The 20,844-nt window shown below is 31.3% G+C and overlaps 1 protein-coding gene across 13 annotated transcripts in view; it reads right to left on the bottom strand.

Moving 5' to 3' along the window:
- The window catches only part of kcc (solute carrier family 12 member kcc), a 221,266-nt gene that overhangs the window by 145,049 nt on the left and 55,373 nt on the right, over nucleotides 1–20,844 (bottom strand). For 11 of the 13 annotated variants that reach the window (XM_080164712.1, XM_080164708.1, XM_080164711.1 and 8 more), the window contains exon 1: nucleotides 918–1,002. The exons of the other annotated variants lie outside the window; for them this stretch is intronic. In XM_080164712.1, the coding sequence (XP_080020838.1) occupies nucleotides 918–972 (55 nt within the window). In that variant the 5' untranslated portion in view covers nucleotides 973–1,002. Of the gene's footprint in view, nucleotides 1–917; nucleotides 1,003–20,844 lie in introns of those variants that run through there. 13 annotated transcript variants of the gene reach the window in all.

Below are 20,844 nucleotides of genomic sequence, written 5' to 3' on the forward strand. Positions count from 1 at the left end.
TATGAGATATAAAAATGGATTTATTATTAATTGAATCTTACACCAGATTACAATGTATTATGATAAAGTAAAACTTGTAGCTGGCTAAAAAAACGTTCCCCCCATCCACCGTCTTTACCACATTCCCTCCCCTCCTAATGGATGAACGAACGGAACAATAAGTGATGTCTATGTTAACAACCTAAATTGACAACAATTTTTCACTATCATAATATTCATTATATTGATACAAATAATGTAAAATAAAAAAAATATATTATAGAGACATATCATGTAAATAGTAAGAAATCATATTTTTATATCTCAAGTTACAATTTGCTTATTCAGAAGAAATCATTTCGAAAATTGTATTAATCCGGATATATCTAGAACATTTTTACCTTTTGACCTATATGAATTTTCTTTATTTCCAACCCCTTACCCTGATTTTAATAAATAAACAAATAAGTCATGTCTTTGTAACATGACCGATAGACCAACGAACCATTAAATTAAATATTAGAGTCTTAGTGATATAGGAAGTCTTCATTAAAAGCTGAGAAAATCACGTTTCCTCTCAAATGTTTCAGACAGATATACAGACTGACACTACATTGTATATATTAATTTCATATTTTGTTCTTTAATAGATTACTGTAGGTCAGGGATCTAAAGGGATAAGACAATTTCCGATATACTTATGTACCCTAATGATGATTCACAAAATTAACTCTTCTGTAGATTACAATTAGTGGTTAAATCGTTTGGAAACTCAGCGTAATGAACCAACCAATCAAAATTAAATTAAAGTCCCCAAAGTAAATGAGTCAAAGAATAAGAAAATATTAGTATTAAACTTTGAGGACTTATCTAATAAACAGCCCAATGTCCCCCCATCCTCCCTGAATATAAATCCTTTAATAGATGTTGAAGGTTTTCCTTTATTTTTGTGCTGGTACTGCTGGAGTTAGTGTTCGGGTTCCATGAGAACATTCCACAGACCAAGTTCTCGTATTCTCACATCTACACATCATCACACATCAAATATTTCTTTGTTTTGTATTTTCATTACCACGTTCAAATATTTGAATTTAATAATGAATTATGTTGTATATTTCCTAGCTTGCATTACCTTGTATTTATCTTCGGTATAGTAGTAAGGCTAAATTAAGTTCTATATCATATGCAAGACAAAGATTTTCTTCAAGGTTTAAAAGGGATATTTTTTCAAATTCAAAAGGCTGAATTTCTAATTTAGAAAGAAGTTTTGACTAATTCGTTTTTGTAAATAAAATCACATTCTAAAAAAGGAAGATTAGGTATAACTTTAATGAAAATATTTTTTTTAAATTTTAAAATAATCATAATTCAGCTGAATTTACAAAACATTTACAACCCATGTATCTAACCTCATTCAATACTCTGTATGGAACTGCCCCTTTGAAAGTATCTTCTTTGTTACCTAAAGCTTTACTTGCTAACTTAGATTGAAGACTATTAACTAATGAGTATTTCAAAGCCTATCTAAATTACGTACCTACAGGGTGACCCAAAACAGAACATGTTTATTTTTTAATGATTACTCTCCCTTTAGAATGTATGGCTTCGAAACCGATTACTATCCCCTGGATTATAACCAGCACTCAGTCATACTGAAAAAAAACATGTATAGCTTAGAATTACAGAAAATTTTCCACATATATTAAAGTAAAAGAAACAAGAATAAAACCAATTTTGTTGGCCCGGGTCTGCAACCCCTCGGGGATAAACAAAACTAGTTTTAATCTAGTGATTTCCCATTTTCATATCCGCGGTCTATAATAAATGTGATAAAAAATATCTACAAAAATATAGAAAGCCAAATGTACTTAAAGGGGTAGTTTCACGAAATGCATTTGATATAGCATATATTTGAAATAAATTCAATTTTCTACCTCATAGTTTTTAAAATATCAAGACTTGAAAATTGTTTTTTTGTGATATATGCAATTTAAAAAGACGATTTTCAAGTCTTGATATTTTAAAAACTACGTGGTAGAAAATTTAAATTCTTTCAAATATATGCCATATAAATATAGTTTAACCCATTAACTAGGAAAAAATATGCGGTTCACTAAACTAAGTTCAAATGCATTTCGTGAAACTACCCCTTTGGATATTTTAAGTTTTTTTTTGTAAATTTATCTTTATCCTATTATTAAGATCTCGCTAACCACTGAACCGATTTAGTAACCCATTTATGAAAGTTTCAAAAAGGTCCTGTAGATGTTTTAATTTTATATTAAGAAAATGTTTTAAGGCAATTTACTAAATGGAACACCTTGTAGAACTTTGAACTAAGCAAACTATCTAAACTTTCACATATTTTTTGTACACTTTACAAGAATGATATATGCATGTATGCTTAAGTTTGGTCGTTATAACAAATAATGTTTTCCTTCTTTATAAGGAATTTATATTTTAATAAGTAGGTATAACTTTTATTAATTCTAAGTGACTGTTAGATTGTTAGAAAATCTGACAGTCAGATCCATTTGATAGAACCCATGTTTTAAATCTTTATAACTCACATTGTCCGTTTGTGCAAAAGTTGTGCAGCTTCTATAAAGAATGTTTATATTTTTTTGGGGTGGCTACCTCAATCCTCCCAAGTGGTGTTGCCCCTAGAAAAAATATCACCCAAAATTTTTCCATTTCTCTTTAAAACTAAAATCAAAAGTGGAGGATCGACTTAAACCCCCTCGTTCCATTCACTCAAGTATCCCTTGAGGCCTCTAAGGGCGAAGCCGCAAATAACTTAATAACCCACTTTTACATTTATAGAAGTTATCATCCTTGTTTTATTGTGAAACTTAAAATAAAGAGCTTAGCAGTAAATGCACTAACTATCTTTAAGACAGAGCCATTAGTCAGGGATCTAAAGGGATAAGACGATGGCCAATAAATTGATGAACATGCCCAATGATGATAAACAAAATTATCCCATCTGTAGATAACAATATGTGGTTGAAACGTTTGGACACTTAACTTAATAAACCAACCAATCAAATTCAATTTAAGTCCCAAAGTTGCTAAGCCAACAAATAAGAAAACGTTGTTAAAAAACTTTTGGGACTAGTGTAATAAACATGTCCCCTCCCTCCCTGGCCATTAGTGTGCAAGTAAGGTTTGAAATGTGCTATTATACAAGCAATAATGAGAATAACAATTTGGATCACATCTTTTTCAAAGATTTACCATAGCATATGTTTCTGTGATTTTCTTCATATAAACTCTAAAGCTAAATATATATCCTTATTTCTTGTTTAACTATTAATAGAAACACAACTTACATTTTACATAATAATTTTTAATGTGACATACTTATCCTATTCGTCTCATTTATGGAGTATCGAGTACTATTACAATAAGGTACATTTTCAGAGCTTCTCTTATATGGATGCTATCATCCTTGTTCTCATCCATACGAAAAAACTATGTCTAGCATCGTATTATATCCAGTTTTTTAGCCGGTGCCTTCGGCACCTCGGGGCTAAAAAAAACTAGTTTTAATCTTATAATTGTACATTCTATATCTGCGGAAAGCCGTTTATAATACGATACGAGAAATAACTATTATGCCTTCTGAAAATTTTGTGGCTGCGCAACAAAGGCAAATATGAATCGTGAAGAATTATAAACAAATTAAGAATTTTACTATTGATAAAAGTTGAAGAAGCCATGAAAATTTATAAATTCTATTTCATAACTTTTATGTGGATGCTACAATTTACTCTTAAGGGATAAGACAATTAAAGATAAATTGATATACATCCCAATGATGATTAATAAAAGTTCTCCTTGTGTAGAATAAAATAATTGGTTGAAACCTTTGAAATTTAAATCAAAATTAGATAAAAGTGCCCAGAGTTTTTAGGCCAACTAAGAAGAAAACTTGGTAATAAAACTTTGGGTACTAGTTACTAGTTTAATTAACAGTCCAAAGTCCCTACCCTCCCTGGTAAAACTATAAAGTAGTAAGTCCGGGTATAGTCCTTTCCACGACATCCCTCCATAAGGAGCGATTCTTCGTATTTTTCACAGTAGCTTTTCTCCTATTTCTAGCCCCTGCGGGGGGCTCTAACCCTGCGGGGCCAATTACCTAACCCTGTGGGGCAATCACCTAACACAATATAACCTAACCTAACCTAAAATAATCTATAAAAAGCCATTTTAAAAATACGAAGAATCGCTCCTTATGGAGGGATGTCGTGGAAAGGACTATACCCGTAAGTCCTTTTAAGATATCATTATAAATTGACTAAAGCGTTGGTTATACAATTTTCAGGGAAGTTTAGTATTCATCCAACAATTTTTAATTATTATTTCCTATTATTTGGATAAATTTCCGATGTAAAAATAGCATTGTAAGAATATAAAACGTGAAGAAGTTCAGGCCTGGGCAGTATTTGGTATGCTGCCATAAAACAGCTAAATATAAAAATTAGTAAGGTTTTTTATGAAGCTTAAAATCTTAACAACTACTGAACTGATTGGGTTCTTCATTTTAAGTAAGCTGCACATAGGTCTTGTGATGGTTCCAGGCTATTTCATTTTCCGATTTAAGTCTTATGTAATCTAATGGAAGTCTGATTAGCTTTTAAAAGCCGTTTTAATGTTTACTAATTTGAGGTAAAATAGAGAACAAAATAAATCTAAAACTAAATGATTGGTTGCACTGTAAACCTAACAGTTGGTTGGGTTGTTGCATTTCTCATAAACTCTTAAAAAATGCATTCAACCGCACAATCTAGTATTACTCAGTATAGGAAATTTTATTAGTATTTCGATCCAGGATTTTCACAAGTTTTAAAATTATTTCGAACTAAAAACTGTATTCTATGACTGAAAAGTTAGTCAAATATGGATTTTTGTGTTACAATCTTGGGTTATAGAAAAAATACGCAAACAAATAAGGGGGTATGGACTAAATTTCAAAAACCTATTCCAATCAAAATAATTTTTGTAAAATGCAGGATTTATTTTTGTAAAAGTTTCGTTGTTAAAACATTGAACCTGGTCAACATGAAACCTTTCACCCAACAATACCAGCAAACTCTATGGCAGGGACAGAGACATAGAAAACAAAACATGAAAGGTTGGGTGGGGTGGTTGACATTAGACTGCAAATTGTATTTGTATCAAATATTTTATAAGCACAATATTCAGTTGGTTGGTATTGAAGCTTCGAGTACTTTTAAGGAATCGTGATTGATTTTTTATAACTTGTAGTGTTTAAACTTTTCAACAAATAATTTTAATTTACAGAAATGTATAATTTACTGGAGTTTCTTTAAGGTTTTGTAAATTGCTTTTCTTACATTAACTTCTCAAACTTAAATCTAAATTGGAAGTTCGACTCCCTCCCCCACTTCCCTAAAGTGTACCTAGAGGTATCTAATCGTGCAGTGAACTTAACACTGGTAAAAGGCGAATAAGCCCATAAAACAGAATATAAATTAAGCTTGTCTATCACTATGTCTTCATCTTTAAACATTAAGCAATACAATTGTATGTCAACAAAATTATTCCATTTTCTATATAGGTGCTAGTTTTAATTTACAATAGAATATTTTTTCTTTATATACGTATCTGTGTCTTTGGCCCTATTCTGTTTTAAACTAAGAATTACAGAGCACATTCTTTTCAAAACTTTTCACAACTTTTATCGAGCAAAAATATTCTACAAGAAGTTTTTCTTTCATAAGTACATTTGTCCGGTCCGTATTCTTTTAACAACAGTTTAATTACAGAAGGGTGTGAGATTCATTCTAGTACTTGCTAAAACGTTGTAATTTACAGCAACTTTCACTACAAGTTGTATATTTGAAAATTTTGGTGGGGAGAATGGGTGGGGGTTAACCCCACTACAAACGGAATAATAGCAAAAGAAAAACTACAATGAAACTGATCTGTAAACAATTTTCAGGGATTTATGAGCAGTTTGAACTTTACAAAACATTTGATAACATTAATAGCGTAATTTGCTCTTTGCTTAACACAAGTAAGACTTCTATAATATTTAATCTCATATGGTCAGATTTATGTAATATGTATGGGGTTACAAATATAAGAAATGGGGGGGGGGGGGGGGGGGCGAAAGTGACACTTTTTGAAACCAAAACTAAAAGTCAAAGGAACTCAACTAAAAAAAGAGTTACAGGTCTGACATTTTGCATGGCAGTTGCTTTATAGGGGTACAATATGGAACTGTGAAGAAACGGCGGCGCAACCGCCGAAAACCGCCGAGAAAAGGCAAAAAAAATTCGGCGGGAAACGGCGGTTTATGGCGGTTGCGCCGCCGTTTCTTCACAGTTCCATATTGTACCCCTATAAAGCAACTGCCATGCAAAATCTCAGACCTGTAACTCTTTTTTTAGTTGAGTTCCTTTGTTGACTTTTAGTTTTGGTTTCAAAAAGTGTCACTTTCGCCCCCCCCCCCCTTTATATGGTAGGAAGCCAAAAACATATTATGTAGTGCCTAGTCAAGAACAAAACAACCAACCCTTATTTGAAATCAATGTGTGTGGAGGGGGAGGGGGGGGGGGTAGTTGGTTGTGTGTTTGTTTTTTTTATACAAGGAAAGGTTAGGTTAAGCTATAATAGACGCAGGATAGCCCAGCAGTAAGGTAAAGTCCCCGCAGGAGTAAAACAAACAAAAAAACAATATTTCCACTTAAACAAATAAGTGAGGGATTGCGGGTTTCTGTGCCCGCCAGGCACTTAGCGGGAAAGCAGCATATCTTATATTATAACCCTATTTCAAGGATTAATTTTAAACATATTTATTACGTTGCTCATGATTAGATGTTTCCTTGTTATTTCAATGTTTCTATAGCAACATAAATATTGTGGAATTGACACAAGATGAATGTACCAGACAATAAAACTACCTAAAAACGATTATCTGCATAATTTATTTCTATTTTCTCTGCTTCAATATTGTGAAGGTACATCTTTCTGCAGTAAAATAGTGAAAATGATTAATAAAAATATTTCCAGTATGTATGGTTTTGAAAACATAACACATAACATTTGTTTGCAGTTTCAGAGATCTACTAAAAAACCCTCATCATTTAGTTTGTAAAAAATATTTTGTTTCTGAACATTTCTTTAAACTCAAATTAACTGTGTGCATTTGCAAATTTTTATAAAAAAAACTTTAAAAACACAGTTAACATTTCAAAGGATTAAGCTTCTTTGATATTCAGGTTATCTTTTAACTCAAATCAATTGTGTGCATCATCAAATCATACTTCCAAAATTCTCAAATAAGTCAACATTTTATACCATGTAGTTTTCATTTCATGTTTTATCAAAAAAATGTACACATTTTTTCACTTTTTTGGTTAATTCAAAAGAACACCAATTCTTCCTCCATCCTAAAACTTAAACAAAGCAGGATATCATAAAGATTAAAATTTTTCCCATCTCAGGAATAACTCCACCCATTTTTTTAACAGATTTCAAAATCCAAATCTCCGCCCATAAACAACCAAGGACAAAGATAAATCCACAACCTTTTCATAACCCCCCCACTCCTCCCACTTTTTTGTCTCCTCCCAGGTTTTTTTCTGTCTCCGCCTTCAACCAAACTCACCATCCAAAACTCCGCCTATTTCCTAACCATCAAAAAAATTCCTCTAATAAAAACTATGCCCCGCCCCATAACTCAAACAAGGCCAAGAATTATTCCCTACTCCTCCTTTTTAAAAAACTAATGTTTTAATCTTTTATTTCAAACTTTATCAGTAGTCATCTGTATTTTATGGTGATACCTAAGATTCAAAATAATTTGTGACATTGTTCTATATAAATGTATGTTTAATATCTTTGATCATATTTGCTGTTATCTAATGTCTCATGCCTATATTTTTTAGACAAAATGAATTGAAAATGATTGCTAAAATCGAAATATATCTTCATGTCTTAGAATAGTGTAATTTTTTTAAAATAGGTTGAAAAACATACTAACTTTAAAATAAAACAATTCATATCAGCTGGATTATAACCGGTTCTCACGTTAAGAATCGTAATGCAGACAGTTTTCCACCAATGACGAGATAAAAATAATAATATTAATAACAGTTTTGTTAACCCGGGCCTTTGGACCCCTTAGGCCTGACAAAACCTTATAATCATTTTAATATTTGCGGAAAGCTGTCTATAAAACGATGCTTTAGATAACTATTAAAGTAAAAAATGATCCTATCTCACTGGTACCCGTAATATTATTCAAACTTTCTCTCATTCATTGACTTGATTGGTTGATAAAAACCAGCAGTATCCCATCAATAATCTTAATCTGAAGTAATTTTCTTGATCCTGATTTGGATTGTACATCAATTATTGTCCCTTATCACTTAAGATCCTTGGATTGCAAGACAATGCTTATTATTCAATATGGATATGAAAAGATTTAACAAAATTTTTAATTAATCCAAGCCACAAAAAATACAATGCAAAGATTTTAAAGAAAATCAAAATGAAGAAAAGGTAAAAATTCATGTATATCATTGGAAAAAAAGAATTTTTTAATTATTTTTCACCCAATACCCTAAAATGCATGATAAAATAAAAAAGGTGCCAACACAAACAGATATTAGTAACAACTTACAGATCAGATAATTACAGGTTCTGGCAAATATCCAGGGATCTGAAGGGATAAGACATCCCCAATTAAAATACACAAAATTATCCCCTCTTTAGATTACTGAAACAAATGGACACTCTCAACTTATTAAACCAAACATAGTTGTTGAGCCAACAAATAAGAAAATTTGGGAATAGTCCCTTTCGTAACATCACCCCATAAGTGGCGATTCGTCGTATTTTTAAAATGGCTTTTTATAGGTTATTTTAGGTTAGGTTAGGTTATATTGGGTTAGGTGATTGTCCTACAGGGTTAGGTAATTGGCCTCGCAGGGTTAGAGCCCCCCGCAGGGGCTAGAAATAGAAGAAAAGCTACTGTGAAAAACACGAAGAATCGCCCCATAAGGCGCGATATTACGAAAGGGACTATACCCGAAAATTTAATTATAAAACTAGTATAATAAACAGACCAATGCCCCCCCCCCCCCCTCCCTGCTAATATCTCTATAATTGACTTTGGGATGTACTATGTAGAAAAATGAATATCTATCTCTTAATATTAAAACGTATCGTCCTTATTCATTGACGAGGTTTCAAAAAAATCTGATCAAATGATAACTTACACTCATAAAAAGGCTAAAAAAATCGGACAGTCGGACAACGAACAATCTAATAAAAAAACAGGAGGATATAGATAAAAATGATAACTTTGTAACGTAGATCTATCTATTCCTAGTTAAGGATATTTGTATAAAGATTAATTTGAGAAGGAATCCTTCTAATTTCATATTATAAAATCTTTCATTAGTTACAATTCTATTAAATGACATAAATTTAAGTTTAGTACTTAGTAATACACAATGCAGTATAAAATCAAACTTTTATAAATGTAAGAAAAAGAAACTATTTAAATTTGTTTTATTTTACAGTTTTTGTATTTTTTTTAGAATATCATACTATTTAATAAAGTTTAAGGCATGGAGTAACTTTATTTAGATTGGTTGGTTATAAAGGAAATGAAGTAAAACTGTTAGCGAAACTAAATTAATAAGCTTGTACCAAATAAATATTTGATAAATTATACTTTACCAGCGGCTACGCCCATACAGTACTCTAATTTCAAATTTAGTTCTTGTGATTTATCGCATCGTGCTATAGACTTCGGCCTCTCGAATGCTATAAATGATTCTTCAATATGGCTGAGAACCGGTTCTAATACAGCGGATATTAATCGGTTTCGAAGCCTTACTGGAAAAAAACTTGCCCAAACAAGACAGAGATACTTCATCTGAACAAATAATCACCTAGTCCCCCCTCACCCTTATTGTTTTTTTCAATATATATGTTAAACAAATAAAATAATACAATATTTACAATTTTAAAAGAAACTTTTTAAAAATTTGGAAGGAACAAATTTTTCTTCTCAGCAATATCCCTCCCTGGCCAAATAGTAATACTAAACAAACACAAAAATGGACTCCGAATACTTGGCACTAGAAAGATAATTATAGAAGATAATATTGCATAATATGCTAACACTACCTAGTGTAAACAAGGATGACAACATCCATAAAAGCGAAGCACTGAAACGGTAGGACAAACGGACATTAACACTTGTAAAGTGTCTGAACTCAATAGTCAGAATATAAAAGTATAAGAGTCGAAGCAAAATTGTAAGTAAATTTGTTGAAAAACTGCCTGATACAGGACAATGTTTATGGTCATACTTACATTTTTAGGATTGAGTATAGAGTTGCTTAGCCTATAATATTGTTCTTTGTTGTCCAAGGAATCAACATACCAAAAATCAGATCAATCAGATGATTAGATCACATAAAAATTTGGTGTTAAAAAAGTAGAAAAATCAACATGTTTAAAATGGACGTACGGACATTCTGGTAATGATTATAGCGGTTACGCTTTCTAAATCGTATCTAACTACTACAGGAATTACCATGCAAAACAATCGATAGGACAATTCTAACATGCCTAAGTTAACGAATATAAGCTATCTGTCTCGGACGGACGTATGGACGGCCGGACCGACTCTAATTATAGAAAAGCTTCGCTTTTAACAAGAACAATTAGGTCCATGAGTTTCATAAGGTCATTTAAGTTCCCAAATAACATAAACCATTGATTGTAAATGTTATTCACTTTAAAATCTAAAACTCAATGGGTCCTCAGAAAATTCTATGACCGTTCACTTTTAGTACATTGTTTTTGAGATCTTGCAGGACACACAACTCAAACTCAAGGACCTATATTTACAGGGATAATTATGAAAACAAAATTACCACTTTAGTAGATTAAAAATTATTGATTGAAAAGCTGGTAACACTAATAAATTGGAATCAAACAAGCAAAATTCCATAGTAGTTTTCAAAGTTTTTGAGCTAACGAATAAAAAACAAGGTTATAAAACCTTGGGTACCAGTGTAATTTACAGTCCAATGTCCCTCACTCACTTCTAATAAGTATATTAATGTATGTTTACTTTTAATGGTCTTTTTATTGTCCATTACCCCCCCCCCCCCCCATCTCCCAAAAAATGAGTAGCTACACTCCAAAATCAATTAATGTGTGCCTAAAAGAGGAGAACAATCAGAATCTATAATAAAATTATTAATATGTTGTGAACTCATCCCAATATAATCATCTTTCACATAGTCAAACTTTGGGCCATTGTTGTTGAGTAGCACCCTTTCTGAAACTATAAATGACAACTTCACATTGGCTATCGTGTCCACGGATATAGCGCAGCATTGGAAAATTCCAAATAAAAGAAGAGTAAATAGTGATTTAGAAAACAGGAGGTTGGTAAAATTTGAAAAGTATATGTAGGTATTAAAATAATTATAAAAAATACTTAAAAATCACGAAACCGTGGAGGCTAAAGTACTTTAATGTTGTGACTTATGGACGTTCGGATATACCCTTTTATAGAGAAGCTGTGCTCCTAAAAGGACATTTTTTATTAATTAAATTGTAGTTCAACAATAAAAATAACACTAAATTTGGTAACTAATGAACAATAAATTTTAGGTTTATTTTCTTTTAATAGCTCATTTCAATTCGATTGTGTTTTGTTATATTTTGTAAATGAAATTAGCAAAAACATGTCCAAACTGCTAGAAAAAATACCCCAAATAAGGATTAAGGTGTTTGAATAGTAAAATTGTACTAAACCCCATTAAAGATTTTAATATGAGAGAAGAAAAAAAGGCAACAATCAGCATATTAAAAACTATCGTTTTTCGATATTATTAAAATCTCTTCCAGCAGATAAAGTAAAATTCACTGTTTATTCTTGATCACTTATAAAGTTTATTTTTACTTTACTAAGGCTTGTTTGACAGGCCTAAGCCCCGAAATACGCTCCCCTAAAACTTTAATTTATCCCCCCCCCTTCTCCCCCCAAGATAAAGACCCATAAAAATATCGTGGGGATATAGGGGAGGGTGTAAATGGGGGGGCGGGGGTCTTCCGTTGTCGGAGTGTAAGAATAACCAAACATAATCCACAGATATACGTTCACTGATCCTCCCGAAGTTGTATAGTACCATCCAAGTAAACACTACTTCCCTTTTCCCACAAAAGTAAATCCACCCCCCCCCCCTCTAGTAAAAAAAGTACTGTTCATGAGAGCGATGACGTATTTAAGACAGAGATGGTCGGAAGAAATAATCACGGAGAAAGAAAGAAAGATTGCGTGGCTCTGGGAAGAAAATTATATTCTATAGAAGTATCTTTCTCGCGACCCTTGTCACGGTCAGAGGCCTACTACTAAACTTGAAGGGGCATTAATATATACTCCCCCCTCCCCCTCAACAAACCTTTTATCACACCCCGTCCCCTCCCCCACTTTCTTGCCAAGTTTTAGACATTGTGTACACGAAAAAGGAATCCCATAAGCCTTCTTTCCAAAGGCATAGAAAAAAAGAGAGAAGTAGGCAGAACCATTTTTATTTCGCCTTCTTTTACATATTTTCTAAGAAGCGAAGCTTCTAAATGCTACAAATTTTAACTTTGTGCGTCATTTGAGTTTCTGAAAAGTAAAGTAAATAGTTTCGACTAGTATAATATAAGATAATACAATAACTTAAAAGGAGGAAAAAAACATCTAAAGAAAAACTATTTTGTTATTAATAGTTAGAAAAAAACTGTGCCTTTTCCTTTATTATTATTTATTTGTTGATAACTATATGTATCCTAATAAAATTGTTGCATTTGTATACTCTGAAATTAAACCAATTTTTTGCCTGTAAATTTTAATTCTGCAAAGAACTGTTTATCTCTTTCTGAAAAGGTAAAAATTATTTATAAATATTTGAAAATGTTAAAAAAATTCAAAAAAAAATTCCTTTTTAGGCAGTTGACTAAACATTAACCACCCCCTTCAGAGGCAATAATGAGTACAGCCTAGCTACTATGTAAAAATAAACTTATCCAAGATTTTAGTTAGATTTTGGTGATTTTTTAAAATTAAACAACAATATGTGAGTTTAAAATAAATAGGCAAGATATAAGAATTCTAAATAGAGCTTTTATAAAACCGTTGTTTTAGGAAAACCTTAGGAACATAAAAATGACGGGAAAACAACGGTGACTCACTTGCGAAATACGTGATTTTAAAGAAATATTGAAGTTCCAAGCTGTCAAGCCACAAATAGACCCTAACAGTAACACCATCAGACATTATTATCTATTATAATATTGGATTTACAGGAATTGAAAGGATTGGAAATTTAAGTTATAGGAGTTTAATGAATTTTCTCGGCTTACGTAATGATGCAATGAACAGAAAACATATGGAATTCTCCCTTTGATAGCTTAAAAATTATTTTGAACAACAACTTGCGTATTATTTTTCCGTGAAAACAATAAGAAAATATATATTAAGTAGATAACTATTATGAGCGTTTTCCTTATTCTCAATCATCAAAAAGAATATTGTTGTATAATTAAATGTTTAATATTCTAAATACATCTTAATAACATTGTATCTTATTTAAAAAGATACATTTGGAAAGATCATTACAGGAATAACCCTTTATTAATAAATAATCTATTCTACAAATCTATTCGATTACAGATAGAGAAGGACAATGGCCTGTTTATTACACTAGTCCCCAAAATTTATAATAACATTTTCTAAATCGTTAGCTTACCAACTTTGGGGACTTCAGAGAAGTTTGATTCGTTGTTTCATTAAGTTGAATGTTCAAACGTTTCATCACCAATTTAATCTTTAGAAGGGATAATTTTCTTTTTCATCATTGGGGATGTACACCAATTTATCGGTCATTGTCTAATCCCTTTAGATTCTATTACATTTATTTAGTACAAGAAACAAGTGAACAACATAACAACTTTTTATTCCCAAGATAAAAAAAATGTCCCAATGGAAAGTAAAAAATATTAGTCTTTAAAACAAATAGTGAGAAAAAAACTTCGTTTTTCTGATGGCGCAGAGCTTTTTTAAACCAAGGCGTATCCATACTTAAAAGTATGTTAATAATAAGTACTTTATTGTCTTCTAAACAGTACATTTTTGCAGAATATTCCAAATAAAAATGTTCTTATTACTGCTCTTCTTTTTTTCATCTATAAGAACAAGATATGGTTTTAATAGTCTCTGAAAATTGATGTAAAATTAATATGAATAGTATCATTTTTGATGACTGAAATATATTTTCAAAATATTAATATCCAGCCTTATTATTCTATCTATTAAGTTAACAGTCAGCCTAAGACGACTTTTACAAAAATATTTTCTGTATAGAAATGGGAAATATTTTGAAAGGAAAAATAATAATAGTTATTTCTTGCATTGTATTATAAACGGCTTTCCGCGGATATAGAAAGTAGAATTATAAGATTAAAACTAGTATTTTTAGCCCCGAGGTGCCGAAGGCACCGGCTAAAAAAACTGGTTTAAATCTTATGTTTGTACATTTCTATATTCGTAGAAAGCTGGATATAATACGATGCTTGACATATTTTTTTCGTATGGATGAGAACCGGTTCCTATCCACCGGATTCGAATGAATACGAGAAAATATTTTTACTTTCAACAAGGGCAACTATGTCCATGAGTAACACAACAAATAAAACTGACAATTTAAAGGAAAAATATAGATGCTTAATACATGCTTAATAAGTACATTATTTTATATAAATGACACATATACTTGAAGCTATTTAAGGAGAAAGTTTTAGACATGACAGATGTATAAAATTATTTAGTGGCTTCAACACTAACAAGGATGACAATGTACATAAAAGCGAAGTTCTAAATTCAGACGCGGTTTTATATGGATGTACCTACTTTCTGGTAACGATTACAAAGTTGCTACGCTTTCTAAATCGTGTCTAACTCCATAGGAACCATCATACAACGTCAGAAATTGATAGGACAGTTCTAATATGCAAAAAAAAATTCGATAAATGGTACCCGTTACATACAGACCTACCCTAATTTTATAAAAACTTCGTTCATTCTTGGTATTTTGTGTTTATCACAGTATAAAGAGTAAACTAAAGTTTTAGAATTTTAAAACTTTAAAACATATTTACTTTATAAATTTGAAATTAAAAGCTTTTAAGGTTTAATTATGAAAATTATTCTAACAAGTTACAATAATCTCGGTAAGGCGATGAAACATAAATTAGCACTTTTAAAGTAAGGGATAGTGGATCATTTTTGATCAAACTTCATAGAAGTAGGTATGGCAAGTATAAAGCAGGTAAGGAGAAAACATTGGACTATTAATTACACAGGATCCAAAGCTGTACCTGTATCTTTCTGGAAAAGATAACCTTATCTGAATCAGAGGCTGCTATTTAGCCGATTTGAAATTGCCGAAAATTCAATATTTTGTTGGAGTAAAACTTGTTTTTTTGGATAGTGGACAAAATAATGCCACGGTCGTAGCGGTTATGCGTCTTGGTGTAACTGAAAGGGAATTAAGTAAGAAGGGGAGAAAAAAGGGAAGGGGTTGAGGAGAAATTTTCACTTAGAATTGTTTGTCAGAATCACATACCCTTTTCCATGAACTGAATATAACCATCCTACCTCACACTTTCTACCCAAAAAAAAAGATATTATTTCAAAATAATTTTTCTTATAACATCAACATCTAAATCATACACCAAAATATTAAATACTTTTAACTAGGGACAGTTAAAAAATCAATATCTATTAACATGAACTAAATCTTCCTGATTTCTATCTATAATATAAAGTAGAACGATGTCTGTGTGTCCCGCTAAACCGATCGGGTTCTCCTTTACAGGGTAGCTTCTCATAGGTCCCGGAAAGGTTTATAACTATTTTCTTGGGGGGTGGGACACCCCCAACCCCCACCAAAAAATTAAAAATACCCCCCCCCCCAAAAAAAAATTAAGAATTTCTTCTTAAAACTAAAATTAAAATAGAGGGTTTGACTAACCCCCCCCCCAATGAAAAAAAAATTCCTCCCCCCTAAAGAATTTTTTTTTTAGATTTTTTTTTTAAAATCTAAATTACGAAAAATTGATTTAATCAAACCTCTAGAGGCAAAGCCCCTAGAGGCTAGGGGCTAAGCTGTTAGTAAAAGATAAATTGTTAAAATCGGAAAGAATGTAAGTCTGATGACACCAGGGAAGAGAAAAAGGCCGAAGAATTGATGTACATCACCAACGAGGATTTAAAAACTACCCTCTTTGTATAGTACAATTAGTGGTTGAAACGTTAGGACACTCAACTTTCAGAACCAATCAATCAAAATTTAACAAAAGTTTCTAAAGTTGTTAAGGAACGAGTAAGAAAACCTTATTCTACAACTTTAGGGCCTATTGTAATAAACAGCCCAATGTCCCCTCCCACCCTGAAGACACCTAACCTAATTATCATTCTTTCCCCAACTTTAAATTAGTTTTGCCCAGTAAATTATCATGGAAAACTAAATTTTCAACTTTAAGGTGCTTGGTTTTCAGCTAAAACTATAAATACTAAATTTCGAGCATAATATTAAAATCATAATCAATATGATTCTTTTTTACTTCAAGGTAGGTCCGAACGTCGTCCAAAGGGATAGTTCTATGAAGTGTATTTAAAGAGTTAAGGTACTTAGAGTAGTGAACTTTTATATGTCTTAGTAGAATATATTAGGCATTGGATAGATATGATTATATGTTAAAGAATTTTTAACATTGACCAGACCAAACTTTTTTTATTTGACAATATCGAAAAAAGTTAAAGAGATTTGCCACATAAATTACATGAGAATGGTCTATTTTTTTCCAAATATGTATAGCCAAAACACCAATTTTAGATAATCTTTTTCCACATATTTCACAAGAGTTATAAAAAAATTGAACAGGGGTTCCCCTTGGGACGAGTTACTTAAAAAACATAAAAAATAACGTCCAGTTCACTATAAGACAGGTTTTCTATAGATTCTTTAAAAAAAAAAATAAAGAAAACCGTCCGGTTTACTTACAATATACACATTATCTCACGCGGAAATACCAACTAACCATACAACATATAAATATATAAAAAGACCATTCTCATGTAATTTATGTTGCAAATCACTAACTCTTTTAGATATTGTCAAATAAAAAAAGTTTGGTCAGGTCAATGTTAAAATTCTTTATCACAATCATATCTATCAAATGCCTAAAATATTCTACTAAGACATATAAAAAGATCACTACTCTAAGTACCATACTGAATATTTTATTGTTCATTCTTTGTTGTTATGTGTATTTTGTTGTATAAAAAGTTTAAAGTTCTATTAACTAGTAAATGCTATCTAAAGTTGTATTTATGACAAAAAAGTTTTTGCCATATATAACACGCAACAAAGTTGAAAATAAAAAACTCATTTTTTAAGGAAAATCCCTGGTAAAATCTCTTAATTTTAATCAATAACTTTATATCATGCACTACTACGTTATTTAAAAAAGAAAAAACTTCCAGTTCACTATTTTTTTTTAAATGCACTTCGTGAAACTATCCCTTTCTGCAAGCGTTAACTTAATCATGTTTGAATCGCCCTATAAATTTTAAACTTTTTGTAAAAGCAAGGTTTAATTAAGAAAATGGATCTTCAATACTTTAACTTTTAATATAATAATTTTTATATTATGGAATGGCGATCGCTTGTATGTTAAGGCATCTCTATAACCGTCTTGGTTATTCCATATTCAGCATAATATGAATATTTAAGAAATTTACAAGTTTCATAATTATAAATTGAATTCAATTGTCCCGACCATCTTAAAGGCGGTTTCCCCAAAGTGCTAGTAGAGAACAGAAACCCCCTCATCTTTTATTTTGAAAGGAGGAGGTAGTTTTTTGTGTGATTTTTAGGTTAGGTTAGGTTATATTGGGTACAGGGCAGTCCCGCAGGGGTGAGCATAAGAAACTACCCACACTTTTTACCCTCCAAATCATAATATAAAAAGGGATTTTCTGTGAGTACCTTTTGTTAAGCTTTGGATATTTGGATTTTATCATCCTAGTTTATTTAAATATATTTGTGATAAATGGATGGAAATGTGCTTCTCTTTGTTATCAATGTTCAATTTTATTTATTTTATATTTCATTTTGTATCTTAATTTGAAACTAAAATATTAAATTTGCATCGTAACATTTGAAGAGGAACGTATTAAGATATATTATTCATATTAAACTTTATCTGTACTTTACATTCTAAGAAATTATCTCAAAGTACCATAAGATTTAACATATAACAATAGAAGTAGAATATGCAAAAAAAAAAGGATAATAACATCCATAAAAGCTTCGATTGTAACATTGTACTTTGGTGGTCTAGGAATCCGTATTAAAAAATCAGATCAATAGAATAATTATATCATAAAAAATTTGTTGTCAAAAAAGTTAGAAATCAGCATGTTTGACGAAATGTAAGTAGGGACAATCTGGTAACGATTATAGAGTTGCCACGCTTCCAAATCATACCCAAATGTTCTAGCAATCAACATGCAAAGTTTGAAATCGATAGGAAATTTCTAACAAGTCATATTTAATTAAGGAAAAAAGCTAACCATCCAGGACGGACCCGAAGTATAGAAAAGCTTCGCTTTTAAAAAGTAAGATAAAGAAATATTTATTTTCCTGGATTTTTTCTTCTTTTTTTCACTTTTGATTTTCTTTCTTCTAAGAGCTGTCTTTTTCTGATTCTAATACCGTCTACTGTATCAAAAATAGGAGACAAAATAGTTTTCTATTCAGGATAAAAATCCCTCCCTGTTAAGTACAGGACACATGCCTTGAAAATATTGGATTCCTTTAAGAATTTTTTATTCTCACTTTTCCTACTTAAATTTTGCAAGCGTACCTACTAAAAAATATTTGCTTTTAATATCTCTTATCAAAATTGAAGAAAAAGTAAGAGAGAGTTGCAATATGGTAAAATATTAGAATTGTTATAGCCAATTTTATTACATTGATATAGCTGTTTTATAAACCCTAATACAGGTTGTAAAATTAAAAGGATTAAGATGGTAAAACGTGAACAATTTTTGTATACATCCCTGACTTTTAGTCATCAATTGCGCGTAGATATTTCATTACAAAGTGCCGATTGAGCAATTATAACTTTATACCGCTCCCTTTATATTAAAAATAAATTCCCAGTTCTCTAAGACTAACCCCTTCGGGAGAGCCAAGACAATGCGAGGTTAACCAGAACCAAATATAACCTAACCTAACCTGTCCTGATCTAGAGTTTTTTTTAAGGGATGGGGTTATGAGAGCTCAGCAGAATACGTTGTTTTAAAGGTCCCCTACATATTTAACATTTCATCATCTATATCCTTAATATAAATTGTATACATACAAGTAATACAAATACAATATACATTAAATATACATACAATATGAATATTACCCTCAAAAGGCTGGTACATCCTTTGTCCTTACCTGAAAAGAAAAAAATAAGTCAATAAAACATAAATTAACCAAAGTAGTTAGGTATATAATGAGAAGTATAACAATAAAAAATTATTAATTAAGATTATACAACAGTTTCTAGACATTGTTTTATTTATATTAGAATTGGACATTAGTTCCAAATCTGTATGGCTACCAGGTGATTTAGGACCCTGCGGGGTTATAGTTCAAATCCAGGCAGATTACCTAGATGGTAAAATTTAAATAGCTGAGCAACTAGTAAATTGTATTGTAATGACTAAAACATAATAAGTACAACTATTAATTGTAGAAAATCTTAAATGAAATAAAAGGGGGGAGGCGAAAGTGACACTTTTTGAAACCAAAACTAAAAGTAAACAAAGGAACTCAACTAAAAAAAGAGTTACAGGTCTGAGATTTTACATGGCAGTTGCTTTATAGGGGTAAAATATGGAACTGCGAAGAAACGGCGGCGCAACCGCCAAAAACCGCCGTTTCCCGCCGAATTTTTTTTGCCTTTTCTCGGCGGTTTTCGGCGGTTGCGACGCCGTTTCTTTACAGTTCCATATTGTACCCCTAAAAAGCAACTGCCATGCAAAATGTCAGACCTGTAACTCTTTTTTTTAGTTGAGTTCCTTTAACTTTTAGTTTTGGTTTCAAAAAGTGTCACTTTCGCCCCCTCCCTTTTATTAATGAATATACGTGGATATTATGACAGGGAAAAAGCGTCGGCAATTTAGGTTGCTAACATGAACATCATTTATTGGTCAGCTCGTTGGTCGGGGTAGGATCATTATTTTAGCTAGCTAAGAGATTTTTACTTAGAGAACATCAAAATCTGGTGTAATATCTAAGTAATAATAAATGAAGAATTATTTTAATTAACATTCTTATACCGTAAGAAACGACCGACAATATTAAAAAGTTTTCTCGCCAAAAATGCAGAAATCTTTGATGCAACCTTTCCTCATTCTTCTTAATAAATCTTTCACCAAAAATCAGGAATAATGGATAAATTAGTCTGCGTCAAGGAAAATTATTTTCAAAATTGGATGTAGAATGTTCGTGGAATATGTAAAATATATTGTGACAGGGGGAAAATTGTCATCAATTTAGGTTGCTAACAAGGAAACAATTTATTGGTCAGTTTGTTCATCCAAAAAAATTGGGGTAAAAGTGGTGGATTGGGGGATATCGTTATTTTAGCCCGCTGTAAGTACACTTCAATAGAGAACATGCAAATATCCGAGTGATCATATGACAATTTTTTCATAAGTATCAAGGTAACAAAAGAGCTAAGGGTAAT

The sequence above is a fragment of the Acartia tonsa genome, chromosome 6, assembly GCF_053477335.1.
Source record: "Acartia tonsa isolate MP-2025a chromosome 6, ASM5347733v1, whole genome shotgun sequence".
Taxonomy (NCBI): Eukaryota; Metazoa; Arthropoda; class Copepoda; order Calanoida; family Acartiidae; genus Acartia; species Acartia tonsa.